The 24,286-nt window shown below is 55.5% G+C and overlaps 1 protein-coding gene across 1 annotated transcript; it reads left to right on the forward strand.

Moving 5' to 3' along the window:
* The first annotated feature begins 2,813 nt into the window (after window positions 1-2,813).
* Window positions 2,814-12,475, forward strand: LOC125690810 (uncharacterized). The gene is made up of 5 exons (XM_048939529.1): window positions 2,814-3,068; window positions 5,736-5,809; window positions 7,226-7,359; window positions 9,115-9,282; window positions 12,387-12,475. The coding sequence occupies exons 1-5, from the start codon at window positions 2,829-2,831 to the stop codon at window positions 12,473-12,475; spliced, it is 705 nt and encodes a 234-aa protein (XP_048795486.1). The 5' UTR covers window positions 2,814-2,828.
* The last annotated feature ends 11,811 nt before the right edge of the window (window positions 12,476-24,286 follow it).

Genomic DNA, 24,286 nt, shown 5'->3' on the forward strand with positions numbered 1-24,286 from the left:
GCCCATGTGGGGGACATCTGGGGACACCATGGGGACATTGGAACCCATCTGGGGACACCATGAGGGCATTTGAGCCCATTTGGGGACATTCTGGGGATATTTCAGCCCATGTGGGGACATCTTGGTGACAACCTGGGGACATTTAAACCCATTTGGGGACACCATGAGGGCATTTGAGCCCATGTGGGGACATTTGGGGACACCGTGTGTCCATTTGAGCCCATTTGGGGACACTTCAGCCCACTTGGGGACATCCTGGGGACCCCTTGGGGACATTTCAGTCCATTTGGGGACGTTTGTGGGGACACCCTGGAGACATTGGAACTCATTTGGGGACACCATGAGGGGCATTTGAGGCCCATATGGGGACATTTGGGGACATTTCAGTCCATTTGGGACATCCTGGGGGCATTTGAGCCCATGTGGGGACATTTGGGGACACCCTGTGTCCATTTGAGCCCATTTGGGGACACTTCATCCCACTTGGGACATCCTGGGGACCCCTTGGGGACATTTCAGCCCATGTGGGGGACATTTGGGGACACCCTGGGGACATTAGAACTCATTTGGGGACACCATGAGGGCATTTGAGCCCATTTGGGGACATTTGGGGACATTTCAGCCCACTTGGGGACATCCTGGGGACCCCTTGGGACATTTCAGTCCATTGGGGGACATTGTGGGGGCATTTGAGCCCATGTGGGGACATTTGGGGACACCGTGTGTCCATTTGAGCCCATTTGGGGACACTTCAGCCCACTTGGGGACATCTGGGGACACCCTGCGGACATTGGAACCCATTTGGGGACACCATGAGGGCATGTGAGCCCATGTGGGGGCATTTGGGGACACCCTGGGGGACATTGGAACCCATTTGGGGACACCATGAGGGCATGTGAGCCCATGTGGGGGCATTTGGGAACACCATGGGGACATTTCATCCCACGTGGGGACATCTTGGGGGACCCCTTGGGGACATTTTAGTCCATATGGGGGATATTTGGGGACACCCTGGGACATTTCATCCCACTTGGGGACATTCTGGGGACATTTGAGCCCATGTGGTGACATTTGGGGACACCATGGGGACATTGGAACGCATCTGGGGACACCATGAGGGCACTTGAGCCCATGTGGGGACATCTGGGGACCCCTTGGGACATTTCAGTCCATTTGGGGACATTCTGGGGGCATTGAGCCCATGTGGGGACATTTGGGGACACCGGTGTGTCCATTTGAGCCCATTTGGGGACACTTCAAGCCCACTTGGGGTCATTTTGGGGACCCCTTGGGGACATTTCAGCCCACGTGGGGACATTTGGGGACATCCTGGGGACATTGGAACCCATTTGGGGACATTCTGGGGGGCATTTGAGCCCATGTGGGGACATTTGGGGACATTCTGGGGGCATTTGCGCCTTTGTGGGGACATTTGGGGACATTCTGGGGGCATTTGCGCCCACATGGGGACATTTGGGGACACCCTGTGTCCATTTGAGCCCATCTGGGGCCACTTCAGCCCACTTGGGGACATCCTGGGGACCCCTTGGGGACATTTCAGCCCACGTGGGGGACATCTGGGGACATCCTGGGGACATTGGAACCCATTTGGGGACATTCTGGGGACATTTGAGCCCATGTGGGGACATTTGGGGACACCCTGTGTCCATTTGAGCCCATTTGGGGACACTTCATCCCACTTGGGGACATCCTGGGGACCCCTTGGGGACATTTCAGCCCATGTGGGGGACATCTGGGGACACCCTGGGGACATTGGAACTCATTTGGGGACACCATGAGGGCATTTGAGCCCATATGGGGACATCTGGGGACATTTCAGCCCACGTGGGGACATCTGGGGACCCCTTGGGACATTTCAGTCCATTTGGGGACATTCTGGGGGCATTTGCGCCCATGTGGGGACATTTGGGGACACCGTGTGTCCATTTGAGCCATTTGGGGACACTTCAGCCCACGTGGGGACATCTGGGGACACCCTGGGGACATTGGAACCCATTTGGAGACACCATGAGGGCATTTGAGCCCATGTGGGGACATTTGGGGACACCATGGCGATATTTCATCCCACATGGGGACATCTTGGGGACCCCTTGGGGACATTTTAGTCCATATGGGGATATTTGGGGACACCCTGGGGACATTTCATCCCACTTGGGGACATTCTGGGGACATTTGAGCCCATGTGGTGACATTTGGGGACACCATGGGGACATTGGAACCCATCTGGGGGCACCATGAGGGCACTTGAGCCCATGTGGGGACATCTGGGGACCCCTTGGGGACATTTCAGTCCATTTGGGGACATTGTGGGGGCATTTGAGCCCATGTGGGGACATTTGGGGACACCGTGTGTCCATTTGAGCCCATTTGGGGGACACTTCAGCCCACTTGGGGACATCTGGGGACACCCTGCGGACATTGGAACCCATTTGGGGACACCATGAGGGCATGTGAGCCCATGTGGGGGCATTTTGGGGACAATCTGGGGACATTTAAACCCATTTGGGGACATTCTGGGGGGCATTTGAGCCCATCTGGGGCCACTTCAGCCCACTTGGGGACATCTTGGGGACCCCTTGGGGACATTTCAGCCCACGTGGGGACATTTGGGGACACCCTGGAGACTTTCCATCCCACTTGGGGACATTCTGGGGACATTTGAGCCCATTTGGGGACATTCTGGGGACATTTGAGCCCATTTGGGGACATTCTGGGGACATTTGAGCCCATTTGTGGACCCCTTGGGGACACTTCAACCCCCTGGGGACACCTCAGGGACCCCCTTGGGGACTTTGCATGGGGACCCCATGCGGAAGGTGACATTTAGGGGACGTTTTTGGGGACCTCATGGCTGTTGTCCCCACCCCCCCCCCCCACAGGAGCGACGCAGCTGCGGACTTTGTCACTGTCCCAAAATGCCATCGGGACAGCAGGGCTGGAGGAGCTGCTGCTCTGCATCCCCGACGGTGTCACCAACCTGGAGGTGGCCGCCATCGGGGGACCAAAGCCCGCTTGGTGTCACCAAGCTGTGCAACTTCCTGCGCCAGGTGGGGGCAAGGGGGGGAAGGGGGGGCATTGGGGGTGAATGGGAGACAATGGGGACAGTGGGGGACGTTGGGGGTAAGGGGGACATTGGGTGCAATGGGGATAATTGGGACATTGGGGTCAATGGGGGCATTGGGGGCAATGCAGGTAAAGGGGGCAATGGGGACAATTGGGGAAATGGGGGCATTGGGGAGCACTGGGGTCAAGTTGGGGACATTGGGAGCAATGGGGGCAATGGGGACAGTGAGGGCAATGGGGGCAGTGGAGGCATTGGGGACAATTGGGGGCATTAGGGACAATTGGAGACAATGAGGGCAATGGGGGCATTGGGGGGCATTGGGGACAACTGGGGGCAATGAGGGCAATGGGGACATTGGGGGACAATTGGGGGCAATGAGGGCAATGGGGGCATTGGGGGCATTGGGGGCAATGGGGGCAAATGGGGGCAATGGGGTGGTTTTGGGATCCATTGGCTCCATTGGCTCCATTGGCTCCATTGGCTCCATTGGTTCCATTGGCTCCATTGGCTCCATTGGTTCCATTGGTTCCATTGGTTCCATTGGTTCCATTGGTTCCATTGGTTCCATTGGTTCCATTTTGTCCATTGGTTCCATTGGTTCCATTGGCTCCATTGGTTCCATTGGTTCCAATGGTTCCATTGGTTCATTGGCTCCATTGGCTCCATTGGCTCCATTGGTTTCCATTGGTTCCATTGGCTCCATTGGTTCCATTGGTTCCATTGGCTCCATTGGTTCCAATGGTTCCATTGGTTCCATTGGCTCCATTGGTTCCATTGGTTCCATTGGTTCCATTGGTTCCATTGGTTCCATTGGTTCCATTGGCTCCATTTTGTCCATGGGTTCCATTGGTTCCATTGGTTCCATTGGGTTCCATTGGTTCCATTGGTTCCATTGGTTCCATTGGTTCCATTGGCTCCATTGGCTCCATTGGCTCCATTGGTTCCATTGGTTCCATTGGCTCCATTGGTTCCATTGGTTCCATTGGCTCCATTGGTTCCAATGGTTCCATTGGTTCCATTGGCTCCATTGGTTCCATTGGTTCCATTGGTTCCATTGGTTCCATTGGTTCCATTGGTTCCATTGGCTCCATTGGTTCCATTGGTTCCATTGGTTCCATTGGTTCCATTGTTTCCATTGGTTCCATTTTGTCCATTGGTTCCATTGGTTCCATTGGCTCCATTGGTTCCATTGGTTCCAATGGTTCCATGGTTCCATTGGCTCCATTGGCTCCATTGGCTCCATTGGTTCCATTGGTTCCATTGGCTCCATTGGTTCCATTGGTTCCATTGGCTCCATTGGTTTCCAATGGTTCCATTGGTTCCATTGGCTCCATTGGTTCCATTGGTTCCATTGGTTCCATTGGTTCCATTGGTTCCATTGGCTCCATTTTGTCCATGGGTTCCATTGGTTCCATTGGTTCCATTGGTTTCCATTGGTTCCATTGGTTCCATTGGTTCCATTGGTTCCATTGGTTCCATTGGCTCCATTGGCTCCATTGGTTCCATTGGTTCCATTGGCTCCATTGGTTCCATTGGTTCCATTGGCTCCATTGGTTCCAATGGTTCCATTGGTTCCATTGGCTCCATTGGTTCCATTGGTTCCATTGGTTCCATTGGTTCCATTGGTTCCATTGGTTCCATTGGCTCCATTTTGTCCATGGGTTCCATTGGTTCCATTGGTTCCATTGGTTCCATTGGCTCCATTGGTTCCATTGGTTCCATTGGTTCCATTGGCTCCATTGGCTCCATTGGCTCCATTGGTTCCATTGGTTCCATTTTGTCCATTGGTTCCATTGGTTCCATTGGTTCCATTGGTTCCATTGGCTCCATTGGTTCCATTGGCTCCATTGGTTCCATTGGTTCCATTGGTTCCATTGGTTCCATTGGCTCCATTGGTTCCATTGGCTCCATTGGTTCCATTGGTTCCATTGGTTCCATTTTGTCCATTGGTTCCATTGGTTCCATTGGTTCCATTGGTTCCATTGGCTCCATTGGTTCCATTGGTTCCATTGGTTCCATTGGTTCCATTGTTCCATTGGTTCCATTGGTTCCATTGGTTCCATTGGTTCCATTGGCTCCATTGGTTCCATTGGCTCCATTGGTTCCATTGGTTCCATTGGCTCCATTGGTTCCATTGGTTCCATTGGCTCCATTGGTTCCATTGGCTCCATTGGTTCCATTGGTTCCATTGGTTCCATTGGCTCATTGGTTCCATTGGCTCCATTGGTTCCATTGGTTCCATTGGTTTCCATTGGTTTCCATTGGTTCCATTGGTTCCATTGGTTCCATTGGCTCCATTGGTTCCATTGGTTCCATTGGTTCCATTGGCTCCATTGGTTCCATTGGTTCCATTGGTTCCATTGGCTCCATTGGTTCCATTGGTTCCATTGGTTCCATTGGTTCCATTGGTTCCATTGGCTCCATTGGTTTCCATTGGCTCCATTGGTTCCATTGGTTCCATTGGTTCCATTGGTTCCATTGGTTCCATTGGTTCCATTGGCTCCATTGGTTCCATTGGTTCCATTGGTTCCATTGGTTCCATTGGCTCCATTGGTTCCATTGGTTCCATTGGCTCCATTGGCTCCATTGGTTCCATTGCTCCCATTGGCTGCATTGTTCCCATGATGCCCTGCTTTCTCTCCATCCCCAGGAGCGCTGTGCTGTCACCCATCTGACGGTGGCCGGGAATCACCTGGATGGCAGCGATGTGACAGAGCTGATGGGGTGAGGGGGGGCGTGGGGGCAGATGGGGATAGGGGGAGATGTGGGGGGATGTGGGGTTGGGGGCTGTTATGGGGGAATGGGGGATGGGGGAGATTTGGGACGAGGGGATGGGGGGGGTTTCCACACCCCATATCCCATATCAGTATCCCATATCCCCCATATCCCCCATATCCCCCCATATCCCCATATCCCCCATATCCCCCCATATCCCCCCATATCCCCATATCCCCCATATCCCCCATATCCCCCCATATCCCCATATCCCCCATATCCCCATATCCCCCATATCCCCCATATCCCCCATATCCCCCCATATCCCCCATATCCCCCATATCCCCCATATCCCCCATATCCCCATTTCCCCCATATCCCCATATCCCCATATCCCCCATATCCCCCCATATCCCCCATATCCCCCATATCCCCATATCCCCCATATCCCCATATCCCCATATCCCCCATATCCCCCATATCTCCCACATCCGCCATATCCCCCCATATCCCCCATATCCCCCATATCCCCCACATCCCCCACATCCCCCATATCCCCATATCCCCCATATCCCCCATATCCCCCATATCCCCATATCCCCCACATCCCCCATATCCCCCATATCCCCATATCCCCCCATATCCCCCATATCCCCCATATCCCCCACATCCCCCATATCCCCATATCCCCCATATCCCCCATATCCCCCCATATCCCCTACATCCCCCATATCCCATATCCCCCATATCCCCCACATCCCCCATATCCCCATATCCCCCATATCCCCCATATCCCCCATATCCCCCATATCCCCCATATCCCCCATATCCCCCCACATCCCCCATATCCCCCACATCCCCCATATCCCCATATCCCCCATATCCCCCCATATCCCCCATATCCCCCATATCCCCATTTCCCCCATATCCCCATATCCCCCATATCCCCATATCCCCCATATCCCCCCATATCCCCCCATATCCCCCATATCCCCCATATCCCCCATATCCCCCCATATCCCCCACATCCCCCACATCCCCCATATCCCCCATATCCCCCATATCCCCCATATCCCCATATCCCCCATATCCCCCATATCCCCCATATCCCCCATATCCCCATATCCCCCATATCCCCCATATCCCCCATATCCCCCATATCCCCCATATCCCCATATCCCCCCACATCCCCCACATCCCCCACATCCCCCACATCCCCCATATCCCCCATATCCCCCATATCCCCCATATCCCCCATATCCCCCATATCCCCCCCATATCCCCATATCCCCCATATCCCCCATATCCCCATATCCCCCATATCCCCCCATATCCCCCATATCCCCCATATCCCCCATATCCCCCATATCCCCACATCCCCCATATCCCCCATATCCCCCATAACACCCCATAACCCCATTTTAGGGCCGCCATGTTTCGGGGCCGCGTTCGCAGCCTGGACGCTTCGGCCAATGGAGCTGTGAGCGCTGCGTCCCTGCGGTCGCTGCAGGCGATGCTGGCAGGGCGGCCCCACGCGCTGCGCCACCTCAACCTGGCAGGTGTGGCCCTATCGCGACATCCGCCCCCCCTATCGCGACATCTGCCTCCCCTATCACGACATCTGTCGGCCCTTTCCCAATATACGTAGGCCTTTTTGTTGATAGGCCCTATCGCGATACATAGCAGCCTTATCTCAGTCTATAGAAGTCCTATCACGATATACATAGGCCCTATTGCTATATATTTCAGTGCTATCGCGATATATATTGTAGCCCTATCGCAATGTCTGTCAGCTCTATGGCTGTGTCTACCAGCTCTATCGCAATATCTGTCGGCCCTGTCGCAGTATCTATAGGCCCTATCGCGATATCTATAGGCCCAATCGCGATATCTATAGGCCCGATTGCGATATATTTCAGTGCTATCGCGATATATATTAGTCCTATCGCAATGTCTGTCAGCTCTATGGCTGTGTCTATCAGCTCTATCGCAATATTTGTCAGCCCTGTCACAGTATCTGTTGGCCTGATTGCGATATCTATAGGCCCTATCGCGATATCTATAGGCCCTATCGCGATATCTATAGGCCCTATTGCAATATCTGTCAGCCCTTTCACAATATATAGAGACCCTATCAGGATATATATCGGCTCTATCTCGATATACGTAGGCCATACCACAATGTATTTTGGCGCTGTCACGATATACGTTAGCCCTATCACAATGTCTATCAGCTCTATCATAATATCTATCAGCTCTATCGCGATATCTACCAGCCCTGTTGCGATATCTGTCGGCCCTATCACAATATCTCTAGGCCCTATCACAACATCAGCCCTATTGCGATACCTATGGGCCCTGTTGTGATATGTATCAGCCCTATCATGACAGCAGCCCTATCGCAATATCATCAGCCCTGTCGCAATAGCAGCCCTATTGCGAAATCAGCCCCGTCACAATATCAGCTCTGTTGTGATATCATCCCTATCGTGATATCACCCCTATCGCAATATCCTTGTCACAATGTCATCCTTATCGCGATATCCCTGCCACACATCCCTGCTATCGCGATACCCCTGTCAAGATATCATCCCTATCACGATATGCCTGCCACAATGTTGTTCCTGTCGCGATATCAGTGCCTCACTACCATCCCTATCGGGATATCCCTGTCAAGTTATCATCACTCTCGTGATCTCCCTGCCACTCTGTCATCCCTATCGCGATACCTATCGCAATATCGCCTGTGTTGCAATACCACTGTCACGATATCGCCCCTATCGCAATACCCCAATCACTCTACCGGCCCTATCGCGATACCCATGTCACGATATGGGCCCTATCGCAATACCCCAGTCACTCTACCAGTCCTATCGCGATACCCATGTCACGATATGGGCCCTATCGCAATACCCCAGTCACTCTACCGGCCCTATCGCGATACCCATGTCACGATATGGGCCCTATCGCAATACCCCAGTCACTCTACCAGTCCTATCGCGATACCCATGTCACGATATGGGCCCTATCGCAATACCCCAGTCACTCTACCAGTCCTATCGCGATACCCATGTCACAATATGGGCCCTATCGCAATACCCCAGTCACTCTACCAGTCCTATCGCGATACCCATGTCACGATATGGGCCCTATCACAATACCCCAGTCACGCTACTGGCCCTATCGCGATACCCATGTCACGATATGGGCCCTATCGCAATACCCCAATCACTCTACCAGTCCTATCGCGATACCCATGTCACGATATGGGCCCTATCGCGACCCGGCCGTGACGCCGTTCCCCCATCCCACAGGTTGCTCCCTGCAGCTCCCGCCGGACGACGCCGTGTGGGAACAACTGGGGGCAGCGGTGGAAGAACTGCGGATCCGGGGGGCGGCGCGACGGGGGGGGCAAAAATGGGGGGGGGGGGAGGGGAGGGGGGCTGAGAGATGGGGGGCAGTGATGGGGGGGGCAACGCGATGTGGGGCGGAGAGATGGGGGGCGGGGAGATGGGGGGCAGGGATGTGGGGGGGCAGTGAGATGTGGGGCAGAGGGGTGGGGGGCAGTGATGGGGGGCATCATGATGTGGGGCAGAGCGATGTGGGGCAGAGGGGTATGGGGCAGTGATGGGGGGGGCATCATGATGTGGGGCAGAGTGATGTGGGGTACAGGGATGGGGGGCAGTAATGGGGGGGCATCATGATGTGGGGCACAGGAATGGGGGGCAGAGGGATGGGGGGCAGTGAGATGTGGGGCGCTGTGATGTGGGGCAGAGGAGGGATGAGGGGATGAGAGATGTGGGGCACAGGGATGTGGGGCAGAGGGGTGGGGGGCAGTGATGGGGGGGCATCATGATGTGGGGCAGAGCGATGTGGGGCACCGTTATGTGGGGCCGAGGGATGGGGGGCAGTGATGGGGGGTGGAGAGATGTGGGGCAGTGATGGGGGGGCACCATGATGTGGGGCAGAGGAGGGGTGGGGGGATGAGAGATGTGGGGCACAGGGATGGGGGGCAGTGAGATGTGGGGCAGAGGGGTGGGGGGGGTGATGAGGTGTGGGGCAGAGGGGTGGGGGGCAGTGATGGGGGCATCATGATGTGGGGCACTGTGATGTGGGGCACAGGGATGTGGGGCAGTAATGGGGGCACCGTGATGTGGGGCAGAGGGGTGGGGAGCAGTGATGGGGGGGGCATCATGATGTGGGGCACTGTGATGTGGGGCAGACGGATGGGGGGCAGTGATGGGGGGTGGAGAGATGTGGGGTAGGGAGGGGGTAGGCAGAGCGATGTGGGGCAGAGCGATGTGGGGCACAGGAATGGGGGGCAGAGGGATGGGGGGGTAGTAATGGGGGGGGGGCACCGTGATGTGGGGCAGAGGGTTGTGGGGCAGTGATGGGTGGGGGGGGGGGTCACTGTGGTGGGGGGAGCAGAGCAATGGGGGGCACTGAGATGTGGGGCAGAGGGATGGGGGGCAGTGAGATGAGGGGCAGTGATGGGGGGCACAGGGATAGGGGGCAGGATGATGTGGGGCGGAGGGGTGGGGAGCAGTGATGGGGGGTCATCATGATGTGGGGCAGAGGGATGGGGGGCAGTGAGATGGGGGGCAGTGATGGGGGGGGTACTGCGGTGTGGGGCAGAGGGATGTGGGGCAGTAATGGGGGGCTGAGCGATGTGGGGCAGAGAGAGGGGGGGCAGTGATGGGGGAGGTCACTTGGGGGGCAGAGCAATGGGGGGGGCACTGAGATGTGGGGCAGAGGGATGTGAGGCACAGGGATGGGGGGGCAGAGGGATGGGGGGGCTGAGGGATGTGGGGCAGAGATGGGGCAGTGAGATATGGGGCAATGATAGAGGCACTGTGATGTGGGGCAGAGCAATGGGGGGGCTGAGGGGTGGGGGGCAGTGAGATGTGGGGCAGTGATGGGGGGGACACTGTGATGTGGGGCAGAGCGATGTGGGGCAGAGGGATGGGGGGCAGTGATGGGGGGGCACTGTGATGTGGGGCAGAGTGGTGTGAGGCAGAGGGGTGGGGGGTGGAGGGATGTGGGGCAGTGAGATGTGGGGCAGGGGGGTTGGGGGGGCTGAGAGATGGGGGGCAGTGAGATGTGGGGCACAGGGTTGGGGGTAGTGAGATGTGGGGCAGTGATGGGGGGCACAGTGATGTGGGGCAGAGGGATGTGGGGCAGTGAGATGGGGGGCAGTGATGGGGGGGGCATCATAATGTGGGGCAGAGCGATGTGGGGCACAGGAGTTGGGGGCAGAGCGATGTGGGGTGGAGGGATGTGGGGCAGAGGGGTTGGGGGGCAGAGGGATGTGGGGCAGAGGGGTGGGGGGTGAAGGGATGTGGGGCACAGGAGTGGGGGGCAGTGAGGTGTGGGGACGTGGGGAGATGGGGGATGTCGTGACATGGTGGGGATGTCTTGACATGGGGATGTCCTGATATGGGGATGTCGCGATATGGGGATGTCGTAAGATCAGGATGTTGTGACAGGGATGTTGTGACACGGGGATATCGTGAGAAGGGGATGTCATGATATGGGGATGTCCTGACAAGGGGATGTCGTGACGTGGGGATGTCCTGATATGGGGATGTCTTGACAGATATTTGGACATGGGGATATCGTGACATGGGGACATTGTGATGTGGGGATGTCCTGATATGGGGATGTCGTGACAGAGAGATATACAGACATGGGGATATCGTGATATGGGGACATTGTGACATGGGGACATTGTGACATGGGGATGTCATGACAGGTATTTGGACGTGGGGGTGTCGTGACATGGGGATGTCGTGACGTGGGGATGTTGTGACATGGGGATGTCGTGACAGAGCGATATTTGGACATGGGGATATCGTGATATGGGGACATTGTAACATGGGGATGTCGTGACGTAGGGATGTTATGACATGGGGATGCTTTGTCTTGGGGATGTCATGGCATAGGGATGTCATGATATGAGGATGTCATGACATGGGGATGTCGTGACGTGGGGACAGTTTGACATGGAGATGTCACGATAGGGGTGTGTCACAACATGCGGCTGTCGTGACATGGGGAAGTCGCAACACGGGGGAGTAATGGGGGGATATGATGACATGGGGACGGTGCGACATGGGGATGTCGTGACATGGGGATGTTCTGACAAGGGGACGTCATGTCACAGGACTGTCGTGACATATCGTGATATGGGGATGTTGAGACGTGGGGATATTGCGACATGGGGACGGTGTGACATGGGGATGTCGTGACATGAGGATGTTGGTATTTGGGTGTATCGTGACATGGGGATTTCAGTGACAGGATGTCGTGACATGGGGATTTCATGATATGGGGATGTCATGACGTGGGGATGTTTTAACATGGGGATGTCATGACATGGGACAGTGACATGGGGATGTCGTGACATGGGGATGCTTTAACATGGGGATGTCATGACATGGAGATGTCGTGATTTGGGGATGTTGTGACAAGGGGATGTCGTGACATGGGGATATCACGACAGGAGGATGTTGTCACATGGGGATTTCGCGATACGGGGATGTCGTGACATGGGGACGTTCTGACATGGGGATATCATGACATGCAGATGTCAAGGCGTGGGGATATCATGACATGGGGATGTCGCGATATGGGGACAGGGTGACATGGGGATTTCACGATACGGAGATGTCATGACGTAGGAATGTCGTGACGAAGGACAGTGGGACATGGGGACGTTGTGACATGGGGATATCGTGACATGGGGACGTCGTGACGTGGGGATTGTCGTGACATGGGGACAGTGAGACATGGGGATGTCGTGACATGGAGATGTTATGTGGGGATATTGTGACATGGGACAGTGACATGGAGATATCATGACATGGGGACAGTGAGACATGGGAATATGGGGATGTCATGAGACGGGGATGTCGTGACATGGGGACACGGTGACGTGGGGATGTCGTGACGAGGATGTTGTGATACGGGGATGTTCTGACATGGGGATGTCGTGACATGGGGACGGGTGTAACGTGGGGATGTCGTGACATGGGGACATGGTGACATGGGGATGTCGTGACAAGGATGTTGGGATACGGGGATGTTCTGACATGGGGATGTTGTGACATAAGGATGTCGCGACATAAGGATGGTTGTTTGCCATGGGGATGTCATGACATGGGGATGTTGTGACATGGGGATGTCGTGACATGGGGACAGTTTGCCATGGGGATGTCGTACCAGGGATGTCGTGACATGGATATGTCGTGACATGGGGTAATCTTGACATGGGGCAGTGTGACATGGGGATGTCATGATTTGGGCATATCGTGACATGGGGATGTGGTGACATGGGGACATTCTGACATGGGGTTGTCATGATAGAGGTATCATGACATGGGCATGTCGTGACATGGGGACAGTATAACGTGGGGGTGTTGTGATATGGGGATGTCATGACATGGGGATATCTCGATCCGGGGATGTCGTGACATGGGGATATGGTGACATGAGTTTGTCGTGACAAGGGGACAGTGGGACATGGGGATGTCGTGACATGGGGATGTCGTGACATGGGGATGTTGTGACATGGAGTTACCTTGACGTGGGACAACGAGACATGGGGATATCGTGACATGGGGATGTCGTGACCTGGTGATATTGTGACATGGGGACAGTCTGACGTGGAGATGTCGTGACATGGGGACACAACACGATATGGGGATATCGTGACATGGGTTCAGTGTGACGTGGAGATGCCGTCGCATGGAGATGTCGTGACATGAAGCTATCTTGACGTAGGGGTGTCGTGACGGGATGTCATGTCACAGAGATGTCGTGACACAGGGATGTCATGGCATGGGGACAATGTGACATGGGGATGTCGCGATATGGCGACACTGTGATATGGGGATGTCGTGACATGGGGATATCTTGACATGGGGATGTCATGACATGGAGATGTTGTTTGGGGATATTGTGACATGGGGCAGTGACATGGAGATATCGTGACATGGGGATATCGTGACATGGGGACACGGTGACGTGGGGATGTCGTGACAAGGATGTTGTGATACGGGGATGTTCTGACATGGGGATGTCGTGACATAAGGATGTCGCGACATAAGGATGGTTGTGACATGGGGGTATCGTGACATGGGGATGTCGTGACATGGGGATGTCGTGACATGGGGACAGTGTGACATGGGAATGTCATGATATGGGGATATCTTGACATGGGGATGTTTTGAGATGGGGACATCATGATATGGGGATGTCAGTTTAACATGGGGATGTCATGATACGAGGATATCGTGATATGGGGACAGTGACACGGGGATATCATGACATGGGGTTGTCACGACGGGGATGTCGCGATGTGGAGATGTCATGATTTGGGGATATTGGGACATGGGGACTGTGGGACATGGGGACATTGTGACATGGGGATATCATGACATGGGGACAGTGTGACATGGGAATGTCGTGACATGGGGATGTTGTGACATGGGGACATCGTGATATGGGGATGTCGGTTTAACATGGGGATGTCGTGACATGGGGATGTTGTGATATGAGGATATCGTGATATGGGGACAGTGACACAGGGATATCATGACATGGGGTTGTCACGATGAGGATGTCGCGACGTGGAGATGTCATGATTTGGGGATATTGGGACATGGGGACTGTGGGACATGGGGACATCGTGACATGGGGATATCATGACATGGGAATGTCGTGACATAGGGACGTTGTGACATAGGGACATCGTGACATGGGAATGTCGTGACATGGGGGCAGTGTAACATGGGGATGTCGTGACATGGGGATGTTGTGACATGGGGACAGTGTGACATGGGGATGTCATGATATGGGGATGTCGGTTAACATGGGGATGTCGTGACATGGGAACGTTGTGACATGGGGACATCGTGACGTGGGGATATCATGACATGGGGATATTGTGACATGGGGACAGCATGACATGGGAATGTCATGACATGGGGACAGTGTGACATGGGGATATCGTGACATGGGGACAGCATGACATGGGAATGTCGTGACATGGGGGCAATGTGAGTGGGCTGTCACGACACGGGGACGTCTCCGTTTTGGGATATCGGGATTTGGGGGCGTCTCCTTTTGGGGTCACTGAGATTCGGGGTCGTCGATTTGGGGTCGTCTCCATTTGGGGGCCGCTTTGGGGTCATGGAGATTTGGGGTCCTTGGTTTGGGGTCACAGCGATTTGGGGTCGCTGTGATTTGGGGTCATTGAATTTGGGGTCACCGTGATTTGGGGTCGCCCCTATTTGGGGTCGCTGTGATTTGGGGTCATTGATTTGGGGTCAACTGTATTTGGGGTCGTCTCTATTTGGGGTCACAGTGGTTTGGGGCCACTGTGATTTGGGGTCATTGAATTGGGGTCCTGCTGATTTGGGGTCCTGCTGATTTGGGGTCATGGTGATTTGGGGTCATCTTTAGGGTCATTGTGATTTGGGGTCGTCTCTATTTGGGATCACTGTGATTTGGGGTCATTGATTTGGGGTCATCTCTATTTGGGGTCATGGTGATTTGGGGTCATCTTTAGGGTCACCGTGATTTGGGGCCCTGCTGATTTGGGGTCATTGATTTGGGGTCATCTCTATTTGGGGTCACTGTAATTTGGGGTCATCTTTAGGGTCACTGTGATTTGGGGCCCTGCTGATTTGGGGTCATTGGTTTGGGGTCATCTCTATTTGGGGCCGTTTCTATTTGGGATCACGGTGATTTGGGGTCATTGATTTGGGGTCGTCTCTATTTGGGGTCATGGCGATGTGGGGTCATATTTAGGGTCATATTTAGGGTCATTGTGATTTGGGGTCGTCTCTATTTGGGGTCACTTTGATTTGGGGTCATGGTGATTTGGGGTCATCTCTATTTGGGATCACAGTGGTTTGGGGTCACTGATTTGGGGTCGTCTCTATTTGGGGTCACAGTGGTTTGGGGCCACTGTGATTTGGGGTCATTGATTTGGGGTCCTGCTGATTTGGGGTCATGGTGATTTGGGGTCATCTTTAGGGTCATTGTGATTTGGGGTCATCTCTATTTGGGGTCATGGTGATTTGGGGTCATCTTTAGGGTCACCGTGATTTGGGGCCCTGCTGATTTGGGGTCATTGGTTTGGGGTCATCTCTATTTGGGGTCGTCTCTATTTGGGGCCACTGTGATTTGGGGTCATTGATTTGGGGTCGTCTCTATTTGGGGTCACTGTAATTTGGGGTCATCTTTAGGGTCACCATGATTTGGGGCCCTGCTGATTTGGGGTCATTGGTTTGGGGTCATCTCTATTTGGGGCCGTCTCTATTTGGGATCACGGTGATTTGGGGTTCTGCTGATTTGGGGTCGTCTCTATTTGGGGTCATGGTGATTTGGGGTCATTTTTAGGGTCGCTGTGATTTGGGGTCCTGCTGATTTGGGGTCATCTCTATTTAGGGACATTTCTATTTGGGGCCACTGTGATTTGGGGTCATTGATTTGGGGTCATTGATTTGGGGCCCTGCTGATTTGGGGTCATGGTGATTTGGGGTCATCTTTAGGGTCATTGTGATTTGGGGTCGTCTCTATTTGGGGTCACCTCTATTTGGGGTCAATGTCATTTGGGGTTATTGAATTGGGGTCCTGCTGATTTGGGGTCGTCTCTATTTGGGGTCACGGTGATTTGGGGTCATCTTTAGGGTCACTGTGATTTGGGGTCCTGCTGATTTGGGGTCGCTGTCATTTGGGGTCATGGATTTGGGGTCTTCCCTAATTGGGGTCGTCTCTATTTGGGGTCACTTTGATTTGGGGTCACTGATTTGGGGTCATCTTTATTTGGGGTCACTGATTTGGGGTTGCAGTGATTTGGGGTCGTCTCTATTTGGGGTCATGGCGATTTGGGGTCATATTTAGGGTCATATTTAGGGTCATTGTGATTTGGGGCCGTCTCTATTTGGGGTCACTTTGATTTGGGGTCATGGTGATTCGGGGTCATCTCTATTTGGGGTCAGAGTGGTTTGGGGTCACTGATTTGGGGTCATCTCTATTTTGGGGTCACCCCTATTTGGGGTCACTGTGATTTGGGGTCATTGATTTGGGGTCCTGCTGATTTGGGGTCGCTGTGATTTGGGGTCATGGATTTGGGGTCTTCCCTAATTGGGGTCGTCTCTATTTGGGGTCATGGCGATTTGGGGTCATATTTAGGGTCATTGTGATTTGGGGTCATCTCTATTTGGGGTCACAGTGATTTGGGGTCATTGATTTGGGGTCATCTCTATTTGGGGTCATTGATTTGGGGTCATGGCGATTTGGGGTCATCTTTGGGGTCATTGTGATTTGGGGTCGTCTCTATTTGGGGTCACGGCGATTTGGGGTCATCTTTAGGGTCATTGTGATTTGGGGTCGTTTCTATTTGGGGTCCCTGGGATTTGGGGTCACTGATTTGGGGTCCCTGTTTCACCCTCTGCCCCCTCTCTCCCCTCCCCCCCCCCCCCCCCCGAGTGCCACCGCCTGCTGTCCATTCGTCCGTCCGTCCGTCTGGTGGCACCGCCATTAAATGGCTTTGATGGAGGCTGGCTGTGGGGTCATTCGGGGTCACGCGGGGTCGGGGGGTCACTTGGGGTCAGTAGGGTCACATGGGGTCCAAAGGGTCACTCGAGGTCACTTAGAGTCACTGGAGGTCGAGAGGTCACACGGGGTCAGGGGGTCAGTAGGGTCACATGGGGTCAAGGGGTCACTAGGGGTCAAAAGGGTCACTCGAGGTCGAGGAGTCACATGGGGTCACTTTGGGTTGAGGGGTCACACGAGGTCATTTATGGTCAGGGTCACTCGAGGTCAAGGGGTCACAAGGGGTCAGGGGGTCACTCGGGGTCATTGGGGGTCACCTGGGGTCATTCTGAGGTTATTTGAGGTCGTCTTGGGGGGCAGATCTTAAGGGGGGGTCACTTGAGGTCAAGGGGTCGGGGGGTCACTTGGGGTCAGTAGGGTCACATGGGTCAAGGGGTCACTAGGGGTCAAAAGGGTCATTCGAGGTCGAGGATTCACATGGGGTCACTTTGGGTCAAGGGGTCACTCGAGGTTGAGGGGTCACTCGGGGTCACTTGGGGCCAAGGGGTCACTAGGGGTCAAGAGGGTCACATGGGATTGAGGGGTCAAAAGGTCACGTGGGGTCAGAGGGCACCGCTGGGGTCACTGCTGGTGTCAGCACCCCACAGCCACCGACCCCACAACCAACAGCCCTACAGGGACCCGACAACAACCGCCCCACAACCAACAGCCCCACAACCAACAGCCCTACAGGGACCCTACAACAACCACCCCACAACCAACCGCCCCACAACCAACAGCCCTACAGGGACCCTACAACAACCACCCCACAACCAACAACCCCACAACCAACAACCCTACAACCACCCCACAACCAACAGCCCCACAACCAACAGCCCTACAGGGACCCGACAACAACCGCCCCACAACCAACCGCCCCACAAGCAACCACCCCACAACCAACCAACAACCCTACAACAACCCCACAATCACCCTACAACCACCCCACAACCAACAGCCCTACAGGGACCCGACAACAACCAACCCACAACCAACCAACAACCCTACAACAACCCTACAACCACCCCACAACCACCCCACAACCAACAACCCTACAACAACCCCACAGAGACCCTACAACAACCACCCCACAACCACCCCACAACCACCCCACAACCAACTGCCCCACAACCAACCAACAACCCTACAACAACCCTACAACAACGTACAACCACCCCACAACCACCCCACAACCAACAACCCCACAACAACCCCACAATCACCCTACAACAACCACCCCACAACCAACAACCCAACAACAACCCCACAGTGACCCTACAACAACCACCCCACAACCACCCCACAACCAACAACCCCACAACGACCCCACAACAACCCTACAATCAATGACCCCAGAACCACCCTGCAGCCAATAACCCCACAACCATCAACCACCCCACAACCAACAATCCCACAAGGACCCTACAACAACCACCGCACAACCAACAGCCCTACAACCAACAACCCTACAACAACCACCCCACAACCAACAGCCCTACAACCCCACAACCACCCCACAACCAACAGCCCTACAACAACACCACAGAGACCCTACAACAACCACCCCACAACCAACAACCCCACAACCCCACAACCACCCCACAACCAACAGCCCTACAACAACACCACAGAGACCCTACAACAACCACCCCACAACCAACAACCCCACAACCAACAACCACCCCACAATGACCCTACAACAACCACCCCACAACCAACAACCCTACAACACCACAATGACCCTACAACAACCAACAACCCCAGATTGACCCCCACAACAATCACCCCACAACCAACAACCCTACAACAACCCCACAACGACCCTACAATCAACGACCCCAGAACCACCCTGCAGCCAATAACCCCACAACCATCAACCACCCCACAACCAACCACCCTACAACAATCCCAGACTGACCCTACAACAACCACCCCACAACCAACAACCCTACAACAACCACCCCACAACCAACAGCCCTACAACAACACCACAGAGACCCTACAACAACCACCCCACAACCAACAACCCCACAACCAACAACCACCCCACAATGACCCTACAACAACCACCCCACAACGACCCCACAACCAACAACCCTACAACAACCCCACAGTGACCCTACAACCACCCCACAACCAACCAACAACCCCACAACAACCCCACAGTGACCCTACAACCACCCCACAAGCAACCAACAACCCCACAACCAACAACCCTACAACAATCCCAGACTGACCCTACAACAACCACCCCACAACCAAGAACCCTACAACCAACAACCCTACAACAACAACCCTACAACAACCCCACAATGACTCACAACCACCCCACAACCACCCCACAACCAACAACCCTACAACAACTCCGCAACCAACCACCCCACAACAACCACCCCACAACCAACCACCCCACACCTGACCCTACAACCACCCCACACCTGACCCCACAACCACCCCACAACTGACCCCACAACCACCCCACAACTGACCCTACAACCCCCCCACATCCACCCCACACCTGACCCTACAACCACCCCACAACTGACCCCACAACCCCCCCACATCCACCCCACACCTGACCCTACAACCACCCCACAACTGATCCCACAACCACCCCACACCTGACCCTACAACCCCCCCACATCCACCCCACACCTGACCCTACAACCACCCCACACCTGACCCTACAACCACCCCACAACTGATCCCACAACTACCCCACACCTGACCCTACAACCCCCCCACATCCACCCCACACCTGACCCTACAACCACCCCACAACTGACCCCACAACCCCCCCACATCCACCCCACACCTGACCCTACAACCACCCCACAACTGACCCCACAACCACCCCACAACTGACCCCACAACTCCCCCACATCCACCCCACACCTGACCCTACAACCACCCCACAACTGACCCCACAACCCCCCCACATCCACCCCACACCTGACCCTACAACCACCCCACAACGACCCCCAAACAACATTGAGGTTCAGCCTGTGGGATTTTATTGTCCGACCCGGCGCACGGTGGGACCCCACAGCACCCGCAATGGGGACAGTGGGGACAATGGGGACAATGGGGACACCACGGCCATGGGGACAATGGTGACACCACCATGGGGTCAATGGGGACACCACCATGATGGTGACACCATGGGGACAGTGGGGACAATGGGGACACCACCATGATGGTGACACCATGGGGACAGTGGGGACACCATGGGGACAGTGGGGACAATGGGGACACCACCATGATGGTGACATCTTGGGGACAGTGGGGACACCACCATGGGGTCAATGGGGACACCACCATGATGGTGACACCGTGGGGACAATGGGGACACCACCATGGGGTCAATGGGGACACCACAAGGGGGACACGGTGGGGACAATGGTGACACCATGGGGACAGTGGGGACAATGGGGACACCATGGCCATGGGGACACCACAATGGGGGACAACATGGGGACAACAGGGACCATGGGGACACCACCACAATGGTGACACCATGGGGACAATGGGGACACCACCATGATGGTGACACCATGGGGACAGTGGGGACACCACAAGGGGGACACAGTGGGGACAATGGGGACACCATGGGGACAGTGGGGACACCATGGGGACACCATGGCCATGGGGACACTACAATGGGGGACAACATGGGGACAACGGGGACCATGGGGACACCACCATGATGGTGACACCATGGGGACAATGGGGACAACACCATGGTGACACCATGGGGTCAATGGGGACCATGGTGACACCATCTGGATGGTGACACAATGGGGACAATGGGGACACCACAATGGTGACACCATGGGGTCAATGGGGACACCACCATGGGGACACAATGGGGACAATGGGGACACCATGGAGACAGTGGGGACAGTGGGGACACCACGGCCATGGGGACAATGGTGACACCACCATGGGGTCAATGGGGACACCACCATGATGGTGACACCATGGGGACAGTGGGGACACCATGGGGACACCATGGCCACGGGGACACCACAATGGGGGACAACATGGGGACAACGGGGACCATGGGGACACCACCACGATGGTGACACCGTGGGGACAATGGGGACACCACAAGGATGGTGACGCCATGGGGACAGTGGGGACAATGGGGACACCATGGGGACAGTGGGGACACCATGGGGACAGTGGGGACAATGGGGACACCACCATGATGGTGACATCTTGGGGACAGTGGGGACACCACCATGGGGTCAATGGGGACACCACCATGATGGTGACACTGTGGGGACAATGGGGACACCACCATGGGGTCAATGGGGACACCACAAGGGGGACACGGTGGGGACAATGGTGACACCATGGGGACAGTGGGGACAATGGGGACACCATGGCCATGGGGACACCACAATGGGGGACAACATGGGGACAACAGGGACCATGGGGACACCACCACGATGGTGACACCGTGGGGACAATGGGGACACCACCATGATGGTGACACCATGGGGACAGTGGGGACAATGGGGACACCACCATGATGGTGACACCATGGGGACAGTGGGGACACCATGGGGACAGTGGGGACAATGGGGACACCACCATGATGGTGACATCTTGGGGACAGTGGGGACACCACCATGGGGTCAATGGGGACACCACCATGATGGTGACACTGTGGGGACAATGGGGACACCACCATGGGGTCAATGGGGACACCACAAGGGGGACACGGTGGGGACAATGGTGACACCATGGGGACAGTGGGGACAATGGGGACACCATGGCCATGGGGACACCACAATGGGGGACAACATGGGGACAACAGGGACCATGGGGACACCACCACAATGGTGACACCATGGGGACAATGGGGACACCACCATGATGGTGACACCATGGGGACAGTGGGGACACCACAAGGGGGACACAGTGGGGACAATGGGGACACCATGGGGACAGTGGGGACACCATGGGGACACCATGGCCATGGGGACACTACAATGGGGGACAACATGGGGACAACGGGGACCATGGGGACACCACCATGATGGTGACACCATGGGGACAATGGGGACAACACCATGGTGACACCATGGGGTCAATGGGGACCATGGTGACACCATCTGGATGGTGACACAATGGGGACAATGGGGACACCACAATGGTGACACCATGGGGTCAATGGGGACACCACCATGGGGACACAATGGGGACAATGGGGACACCATGGAGACAGTGGGGACAGTGGGGACACCACGGCCATGGGGACAATGGTGACACCACCATGGGGTCAATGGGGACACCACCATGATGGTGACACCATGGGGACAGTGGGGACACCATGGGGACACCATGGCCACGGGGACACCACAATGGGGGACAACATGGGGACAACGGGGACCATGGGGACACCACCACGATGGTGACACCGTGGGGACAATGGGGACACCACAAGGATGGTGACGCCATGGGGACAGTGGGGACAATGGGGACACCATGGGGACAGTGGGGACACCATGGGGACAGTGGGGACAATGGGGACACCACCATGATGGTGACATCTTGGGGACAGTGGGGACACCACCATGGGGTCAATGGGGACACCACCATGATGGTGACACTGTGGGGACAATGGGGACACCACCATGGGGTCAATGGGGACACCACAAGGGGGACACGGTGGGGACAATGGTGACACCACAATGGGGACATCATGGGGACAGTGGGGACACCACAATAGTGATGCCATGGGGACAGTGGGGATGATGGTGACAACACAAGGATGGGGACAATGGTGACACCACCATGATGGTGACATCTCGATCGTGGTGACTCCATAAGGATGGTGACACTGTGGGGACAATGGGGACACCACCATGGGGACACCATGGGGACAGTGGGGACCATGGGGTCACCACCATGATGGTGACATCCTGGGGACAGTGGGGACACCACGACCATGGGGACCATGGTGGCACCACCAGGGTGGTGACATCTTGGGGACAGTGGTGACACCACAGGCATGGGGAACACCACCATGGGGACAGTGGGGACAATGGTGACACCATGGCCATGGGGACAATGGTGACACCACCATGGTGACACCGTGGGGACAGTGGGGACACCACACCATGGGGGCAATGGGGACAACGGTGACAGCTCCATGGTGACACCATGGTGACAATGGTGACACCACCATGATGGTGACGCCACAATGAGGACACTATGGGGACAATGGTGACACCACCATGATGGTGACGCTGTGGGGACAGTGGGGACAATGGTGACACCACCACGATGGTGACACCACGGGGACAGTGGTGACACCGCGGTGACGGTGACAATGATGCTAAGGTGACAACAGTGACACCATGGTGACAGTGACACCACCACGATGGTGACAGCACAGGGATGGTGACACAACGGTGACAACCGGCGAGCCGGCGCTGATGGTGACATTGACGTGGCGGTGACAATGATGGTGACCCAGCGGTGACATCATGGTGACATTGACCCAATGGTGACACCGACCTGGTGGTGACGTGGTGGTGGTGGCGGTGACAGTGTGGTGGTGATGGTGACACCATGGTGACACTGCCTTGGTGTTGATGATGACCTGGTGGTGACGGTGACATCGTGGTGACGGTGACATCGTGGTGATGGTGGCATCATGGTGATGGTGACATTGTGGTGATGGTGACATAGTGGTGATGGTGGCATCGTGGTGACGGTGACATCGTGGTGACAGTGACACAGCAGTGATGGTGACATCGTGGTGATGGTGGCATCATGGTGACAGTGACATCGTGGTGACGGTGACGTCGTGGTGACGGTGACATCATGGTGACGGTGACATCGTGGTGACGGTGACATCATGGTGAC

This window comes from Lagopus muta, chromosome 3 (genome assembly GCF_023343835.1).
Source record: "Lagopus muta isolate bLagMut1 chromosome 3, bLagMut1 primary, whole genome shotgun sequence".
Lineage (NCBI taxonomy): Eukaryota > Metazoa > Chordata > Aves > Galliformes > Phasianidae > Lagopus > Lagopus muta.